At 41.7% G+C, this 9,245-nt stretch overlaps 1 protein-coding gene across 2 annotated transcripts in view; it reads right to left on the bottom strand.

The window, feature by feature from the left end:
- Positions 1-9,245, bottom strand: part of LOC147020655 (microtubule-associated protein 1B-like) — a 90,827-nt gene that overhangs the window by 25,751 nt on the left and 55,831 nt on the right. For both annotated transcript variants that reach the window (XM_085896189.1, XM_085896188.1), the window contains exons 5-6: positions 1,328-1,438; positions 548-694 (exon numbers count right to left, since the gene is read on the bottom strand). In XM_085896189.1, coding sequence (XP_085752315.1) covers positions 548-694; positions 1,328-1,438 — 258 coding nt within the window. The remainder of the gene's footprint in view (positions 1-547; positions 695-1,327; positions 1,439-9,245) is intronic.

Below are 9,245 nucleotides of genomic sequence, written 5' to 3'. Positions count from 1 at the left end.
CCCGAAGTCCGTACGTTGTCACCCGTAATGGGGAACGCAGCTGAGGATCTCTTCCCCATCGGCCATGCCTACACAGCAACGTGTCCTGTCATTGGTTTGGTAAATAAATGGCCATAACTTGGGAACCACTTGTTCGATTAATATCAAACCTTGAAAAGACACATCCTCAGGCCCCCAACAATATACCTGGCAAGTTTCAATTAGATCAGTCCAGTGGTTGTCGAGAAACAGCAGTCACACGTGCACGTGCACACGCACACGCACACGCATACACACATTGCTGGAATTATAAATCGATTATTGTCAGATTTAATTTCTCATAACATGGAAGACACCTTTGTAACAAAGTAGGTACCCAGTATCAAATCTGTACACTACTGGGAAACAAGCAGACGCTTGAGGCTTCTCTCTGGAAAATACATCGAACATTGCGAACAAATTGTTGGCATGTGGATTCTTAAAGTGTACCTTCCCAGAATTTCTCCAACAACATACAATAAGCTCGTCACATGAATGGTTGTGTGTGTTTCCAGTTGTCTTCACTGACCTTAAGAAACCCTCCTGAGGATGGTGGCTCCAAGAGGTCGAAGGGCGTTGGGATTTCCATGGACTCAGACAGGTAATCAACAAAGTCCAGAAGACCTTCTGATGCTGGATTATCCTTTGAAGGATTCAAAGAGATTTCCAAATGCTTCTGCAGGCACCAGGCAGGCATTAAACGATACAAAGCTAATGACAAAATTAACGATGGTAAAGTTTCCAATAAATTACAGATAAGATAAACAAACACCAATTTCATCAAGAATAGGCTTTTTGATGGACTTTATTGCTCTGTATTAACAAGAATCTCCTGGCAGCAATAAACTATTTGTCACAAAGTAATAAGAGATAACAAGCACCTCTAAAGAGTGCAACAGTCTACATCTGGTTAAACAGGAGTGACGAGGTTCTTCAACACAGGAGAAGGCCATTGGGCCCATCAATCCTGTGGCAATCCTGCCAATACCCAAGGACAGTAATTCACTATCCCCACTGCTACTAGATATCTATTTACCTAAATTTTAAACCTATCTACTATTTATGCTACAACTGAATTGTCAGGAGGACCCCTGCCTCACTACCATCCTAACTCTCCTCTTTTTTACCCTCAGCCTATGGCCCCTGGTTCCATCAAACTCTTCTGCACTTATTTTTGTCGATACCTTTCATTATCTGAAACATCTCTATCGGATCCCTTCGCAATTCCAAATGCAAAGAGTCTTGTCTTCTTTAGCCCCTCCGTGTAGCTTAGTCTGAACGTGTAACTGCATTGTTATAGTTACTGGACCTGCAGACTATGTATATCAGAGGATAAGGCTGGCCAAAGGCCATCAGATGGGCAGCAGAGTGTCAGTGAAGCCCTGAAAGCAGGATCAGAGGAAGCCAGCAGATCAGCCACCTGCGGAACAAAATGTAAGTGTAAATACTTAATAATACACAAACTTCGGTCACTCGTAAGCAAAGTTTGGTTGATAAAATGTAGTTGCTCAAGATCAATTAACGTGTTCATGCTATATCACATCGTCTTGTCTTCAACATTGTGTGAAGTAGAATGGTTTATACATAGGAGGGTATTCCAAAAAAAATCCACAACATTGCTTATGAGGAGTATACAAAACCTCCATAAACATACCACTCTTGTGACCACATGCGTATGTCAGCCTGAGTTTCGATCAAGCCAAAAAAACAGCCTGTCAACAGACGTCAAGGATCCGGTGGATAACAGAGGACTCTTTTCAAGGTGCTACAAGAAAAACTTCACCACAAATCTTCGTTCCTCGATTGCAAATTCATGTTTTACATTCATGATACAAAACAAATTTTGTGAAATTGCAAAAGGAACTTGGATGCAGAAGAAGGGCATTTTGGTCCTCAAACCTGCACATCTTCAACAGGGTAATTCAATTGAAGAAATCATCATATTATATTCACTTTGGGATGGCGTGGAGGTTTGAGGAGTGCGGAGAAGCACAGATATCACCAGGGTGCTATATGCATACAATATATATATATATATATATATATATATATATATATATATATATATATATATATATATATATATATATATATATATATATGCAAGTTGCCCAATTGTGTCTGAGCGGGGGGTAAACATCATAACCACATCATGTACAACACTGAATCCATCAATCCATTGGGACCATACTCTGTACAGGGCAACAGTGCTGCCAACGCAGTCTCCTGGGCTATTGGGCACAATCTTGGACGGGTCGCCATTCTGACGCAGGATACTCGAATCGCTCAATCATCCCAGCAAGCTGGTACTCATTTTGCTGACCTCGGAAGAATGACAGGCTGAGTCAACCCCACCTGGTATTAATTCAATGGTTGAGCAGGATTTGAACTCGGGACCCGAGGACCTTAAACCTACCACCCTCGCCATTAAGACAATACTGAATGATCCCTCATTTTAGAGCTGTTCGGTTTAGACAGTGCATGCAGAGTTTTACAATGAATGATATTCATACAATTTCGAGTTGTATTCATTTTTGATGCGCATGCGGTGTATATGCTCCGAGTCATTGGTTTGCACATCGACCAGAAGTATGAAAAAAATGAATAATGTAATAACAAACTGTCAGGTCTGAATGTCAGGTACGACTATTGATTGGCCACATATTGTCCATATTTCGACATTTAACTCATTTAACCATTCAGTAACTGCATTAACCAGGTGTCTGGATTCAAACCATTGGCCGAGTTGCTTCAAATTGTGTTTCCTAGCTTTTGACCTCGTTTTACAATTCGTTTTACGATGTGTTAAAATGTATTATCAACAAGCCAGCCATGGCCTTGCCAGAGCGCTTCTGCAGGCTATTGTTTATTCCAGTGCAGAGTGGCAACAAACGGCTGGAGAACTCTGTTATGGCTGATTTACCCAAGGGCCGTAGGGAGGGGTGGAAAGCCCACTTGCCAAATTGTTTCTTGCTTTGCCTTGCTTTTCTCCGCCTGGGAATAGGTTTTATATATGAAAGTCTTGTCGTGTGACTTTTAGTGTGGTACAGGGTCTGACTGCTGTGGTTGGTCCCTGTGCCACCTCCGCTTACAAGTGCTGTGCAACTTCAATAAAGCATATATTCGAGAATCTTCTGTTGACTCCCCTCAATTCTTGGCCAGGATTGGTGAGGGTCTTCATCACAGCTGGCACCCCAGATGGGACACTGTCAGGTCCTGAACGCCACGATCCGGAGGGATCTCCGTTGAGCGCAGCCTCGGGGTCTGCATGGGTTACGAACTGGTAACGGTAAACGAGGAAAGTCGAATGCGGTTTGTTGGAGGAGCATAGGGGCTATTAGGCTGGATTGAGGAGACCGGTTTGGGTCAGAGGACAAGGAACGTCCGAGTGAAACAGGTGGAACAGGTTTGAGTCCTGTAAGTGCAGGTTAGAGTCCTGGGATAGTTGGGAGGGTCCAAAGTCCCTCAGAGGAGAGAAAAGCTTTAAGGCAATTGAGAAGAGCAGGACTTTGATCCTGCACGATAAAAGGAAACAAGACTAAAGCTTTAGGCTAGTGACAAGTTAAGAACATACAATGGGGAATAACTCTCCAAGGAACATAGTTACCCAAATGGATGGTTTATAAAGGGAGTACAGGGCTGGATAACATGGACAGCGGGAAGACAGGATGCCTTCTCGCTAACGGGGTCCTTAGATCCAAAGATATTACACACCGTCAGCACTGTGTTGATGGAGGGCAAAGTAGGATGCTCGAGACAGAATGAAACACCCTGGAGGGCGTTAGCAGCTTGGCTAACGGAGTCACAAGCTGAGACAGGACGTACACAAGGTAAACGAGCAAGGAGGCGAATACAATGTGAGTGGGAAGGTTGAGTTTGTGTTAGACGCAAGTTGAGTGTTCAAACCTGGAACTTGTATGTGTGGAGCAACTTGTATGTTTGTATAGAGATAATGATTGGTCGTCATCGCAAATGTGAAGACTTTGGAGGAGGTGAAATGCGCACACCAAATCCGGAGGAAAAACGATGATGACTGACTGCACGTGTTGTTAATTCATAGTGATGGGCGAATGTCATTGAGAGTGTTTTTACCGAGGTGTGTGTGTGTGTGTGTGTGTGTGTGTGTGTGTGTGTGTGTGTGTGTGTGTGTGTGTGTGTGTGTGTGTGTGTGTGAACTCGATAGGGAATGAAATAATTTAAACCACTTCGGCAGACAGTTTGGAGATTATGTGTGAGAATTCCCGACAGTACTCGTGCTGTGGTTAAGCTGTGGTAGTCAAATGGACCAAGGCTCGGGTTTTCTCATTGTTCGATAAACTCTGTATGCTGTTTTGGCTTTGAACACTGTACGTTGCATACGTGATAAATGGATGGTCTCCTCAGAGCATCATTTTGATTTTTATATTCAAATTCAGTTCTGTTTCCACCTTGCATGTTTCATAAGGCTGATCGACGTTACGGGTTCGTTTTAAAGTCAGTTTCAATTCTGTTTTCATTTTTTTTGTGGTCATTAAGCATGTTCAATACTTGATTTTCGTAAATCTGGAGGAAAAACACTGAGATTTATGGGGTTTTTGTGAGTCACGTGATGTGCCGTAGGATTTAACAGGTACGACGAAAGCACGGAATTGTCCCGTCGAAGGACAGCTTATCGTGAGGGTTTACGAGATGAATTAGCACATTTTACAAGGTTTGGGGACGCCCTTTATAGGGTTGTGTAAAAATTCCGATTAAAAACGAACCTTTTAACATGTTGTAAAATATTTGTATTCGTATTGAAACACGATGCCCGTGTGAGTGCGTGATGACGTCATCACGCGGCCGAATCGAATTACATTCAGGATACGAGATTGATTCTAAGAAATATATGTTGAAAATATTGAAACCAAAGGATTGCTCGATTTTTATCGTTCGGGAACGAGTGCACGCGTTCTCGGACATGGAGAGCGACAATCCTTTGACAGAGGGCGGTAATGGATGTTATGGCCGGTTGGTGTTGTTGGTTGGCACCGGGGAGGGAAAAGAAAACAAAATGTCACTTCTGGCGTGGCCGAACATCGAGCTTCTCGGTATCTATACAAAGGCTATTCTGATATTGATGCGAGGTGAATGCCGGCGATGACTTGCCGGCCTGTGTTTGGTGGGTTCTTCGTGTGCCGGTTGGCGCCGGAGTGGAGCTATCTGTTTTTGTTTGGTGGGTGTTACAAAGTGTCTGCTGTTTTCACATGTGTAACGTCTGGGCTGTGCCAAGAGAGGTGTTTTAAATCGTGGGGTTGTTCGTTCTTGCCCCTAGTGGATTTGCATACCTGACTGAAGGAGGGAGTCACAGTCGGGAGTTTTATGGAAGGTGTTTTAAAATGACACGGTTGAATGTGGAGTGGTTTTGCTTCGGTAGCCATGCTGGTTGGTGAACTGGAGGGGTATTGATTGTGAAGCTCCTGGTGTTTATTGCTGTAGGGAGGTTTTGTGTTCATGTTAGTACATTTTGAACCTCCATGGTTTATAGTTAATTAGAGAGAGGTGTGCGAAAGAAAAGGTGAGCGAGTGGTGCGTGCAGGTGAGCATATGCATCAGTGGTGACGGTAATGGTGTGATGTGATGGGCCAACCCTCTCCACAATGTGTTTGAATCTCAGCTCAGCTCGGGGATGAGATGAAAGTGAAGTCCATTTGGGGGGGGGGTGAGCTATCGCAGGCATTGTGAAGGTAATCTTCTGGTTGCTCAACCCAGCAAGGTTTAATGGCTTGGTAGCTATTGTGTTGAAATGCGCATGCAGTTGGTATTTTAAAATGCGTTTTTTATATCTTCACGGCCACCGTATCTGCGAAGATTCGTGCTCTTTGTGTGCTGTACTTCCTTCTCCAAACCTATTCCACGGCTTCCGATGCAGGGTTTTGGGTTCCGGGAAGTTCGGGATTTGTTTTGCTTGTTTGGGAATGGCGTTGAGGGCGATGCTTTTACAATTTTACCAACAGTTGACAACAGTTTGGATGGTGAGCGACGCGAGACCGAGGCACGGAGGATTATGGGATGTAGAGGAATGGTTGCTTAGCAACGACATCGATCTGGAAGGAATAGAATTGGCTTTGCACTGTACTCACTGTCTGCTACGATGAAACAGGGCAGGATTATGAATACGTGGCCAAGGCATATAGAGATTACACTGCCAAACGCTCTCTGATGTCAACCAACTTATGGATCGGGAAGGAAGGAGCGGCGGTGGAGGTGAAACAAGCCGCCAGAGAGCGCGAACTAATGAAGCATGGAGAAGGACTTACACCACACACCATGATTACACAGGATTGATGAGCCTAATTGCCTCCTCATACGTTGAGATTCATTGCATAGCTTTCTGTGCAGGAAACGGACAGAAAAAAACATGTCTGTTGTGTTTATATGGGCCTCTACCTGTCAGGGTAAATTCATTAGATTTAATCGGATAATTTTATTTATTGTCACAATGGTAGACCATGGGGCTGTTTAAGTAAGATTGGAGGAATAATGTAGATTGGATGTTAAGGGGGATTTAAATGCTTTGTTTGTTTTGAGCAAGGAATTGATTTGTATTTAAAGTGGATTTACGCAAGTGCCGAGATGGTCAGAGTAAGTTGGATGGAATGAACAGCGTTTTGCTGTAGCAAGTGAAAGGAAAGTTGGTTTTTCTTCTTAAAAGATGGACAGCAGAGAGGGTTTGATGGATGGATGGATTGATTTGTATAGGGTATTCACTGTCATAATGCTAGTAGCAGTTATTCATGGATCATTTATTTTAATTTGAAAAGAAAATGGACTTGTACTTAAAAGGTCAGAGGAAGTGATAGATGGTTCGTGTAAGTAAGTTGGATATTGCAGCATGTGTGCTGTTTTGGTGAGAGAGAAGTGGATAGATGGTCAATGTCAAAGATTTAACTGTTGATTGAGTTCTGGAGTGATGATAGAGATTGGCTAAACAAAGAAATGGATGCTGATCAAGTAATGAAACAATGTTACCCTTTGGTGTTGTTTAACTGTTTGGAGAAATTTTGTAACAATCTTATCAAAGTTTCTGTTTTCAAAATGGACCCTCTGCAGCCAAACTGTAATCTGCAACTTGGCAACTCAAATGACGCCATGCCGACAACAACGGCGAGGAACTCTCATCATGGGGGGGTTTGCAGAGCCCGAGAAAGACTTCCAAAAGAATCACTCTGTGACGACAATGATATTGCTGTGAATTACTCATGTTTAATTACTCCTGTGAATAACTTATCTTTGAATTATTTGGGAATCTATTTTGTGAATTATGATAACCGAACACACAGGTGTGATCTGCACAATGTTTTGCGAACACCTAGACACGGTACACCAGTGTGTTTTGACCTGTAATGGTAGTGATGGGGATAATCTTAGCGTCAATGGGACCAACAAGTGATACTCATGATAATGCTTGTATGTGATATTAATCAGAAAAGTGATTTTCACACACCTTTTACCGGATTGGTTGTCAAATACATAAAAAAATGGAGATAGTGTATGGAAACTGTGTTAGTTACTTTCAGACTAAGCTCATAAAAATAGGAAAATTGGGGGAAAATATCTCATTGGGAACGAACCATGATGTTTCTTTTGGTCATAATTAATAAGAACTTTTGTTTTGTGATTGCAAATTAAGAATCCATTACCGAAGGATTTTGATAATCTGTTAATTGAGAATAGGAAAAAGTTACTGAGAATTGAATCAAAATAATAATATATTAAGTTAAGGTACTTTCATAATATTGAAAAAGGGTCTCTGTTATTAAATTGATCGACAGATTGGTCAACACTACATATTAGAAATCAAGTTATAAGGAAAAAAACATAGTATTTACATAACCATAATGCGGAATGATAAAGAATGGCGAGACCAACAGCGATCATGAAATAAATTAAATGGAATTAGGAATTGTACCATATATTGTAACTGTATTGCTCTCACTGATTAGGAGCTGGTACTGACCTGACTGTAATTTAAATAAAATGAATCTACAATTTGTGGAAATACAAACAAAAAGAATAAACGAGAATTATGTGAAGTACAGAAAACATGACCATGAAATAAATGTTAAATCGGTCAAAATAAAAATTATATTATTGAAAAGTGCAATGACGCTACAAGCCAATTTAAATATTACCGATGTTATCTGTCTTCTGATTAATTAGACAAGTGCATGATTTTTATTGAGTTGTACTTCTTGTACGTTTACATAAGTAAGTTGAGGTATTTCTAACACTGACTTGACCATCTTTCATCAGCACAGAAGTGCCAAGTTAACTGGAAAAATAAATAAATAATGGCAGTTGCTCTGGAACTGCTTGTGAATGAAACTGTGGATTGTTTAGCAGATAATGATTGCAAATGTTAAAATGGTAACTGTGAAAAATCGAATCGCGTTGGATTCGGTACTTGAAAGAAGTAGCTTACTTTCATATTTTTGTATTGATCATGGAATATTTTTTTGGTGAAAAGAATTATTGATTACAAATTGGAACCCTGATAAAGACTGTTTTCTTTTACATGGAAATAGCAAATGAGATGAATGTTTTGAGTATACGTACAAGTGACATTTCTGTATATTTTAGCATGTTGTTTTGGAAAGGGGGATAAAAAAAACAAGGAAAGGGATAAAATATTGATATGACAAATAATGCAAGTTGAATGCATTTTGTAAGAACCTTTGCCAGTCTTGTGGAAATACATGAACCCATGAAGTTTATTGATTGGTGTTTAATTGATGCTTTGTTTGTTTCGGAGTGTTGAAAGCAGTCTTTAAAGCAATGTACGATTTCGTCAGTGAGTGGTGCTTTGGAAGAACTTCAACCAAAAGATTGGACAATGGGGAGAACCCAGATTTCGGTGATTGGGCATTCAACACGTGACCATGAAACTACCGCCTTCCTAAGGAGATAAGATGAATGGTGTGAAAAAAAAAACCCCACTGAGAAGAAGGTTGGGCAAGTCCAGCGTCGCCAGGCCAAACAGGCAAGCGTGGAACCGTGGATTGCTGCACTGCAAATACATCGTGCACTTGCTGTGGCTGCCTCAACACACAACGAAGGCCCTGACGGCCACTCGGTGAGTCCCCTGCAACATGTGTTCAGTGGTGCGGCTGGGGGCTTGTGCAGCCACCGTGACTGCATCCAATGTGCACAGCTGGCTTGGTGAATCAAACCTGTTGCAAAAACAGCTGTTACAAGGGGCCAAACTC

The sequence above is a fragment of the Eptatretus burgeri genome, chromosome 9, assembly GCF_056783735.1.
Source record: "Eptatretus burgeri isolate ZD-2024b chromosome 9, Ebu_testis_v1, whole genome shotgun sequence".
Lineage (NCBI taxonomy): Eukaryota > Metazoa > Chordata > Myxini > Myxiniformes > Myxinidae > Eptatretus > Eptatretus burgeri.
The sequence above is the reverse complement of the archived record's forward strand: the minus strand, read 5'-3'. Positions and strand labels throughout refer to the sequence as shown.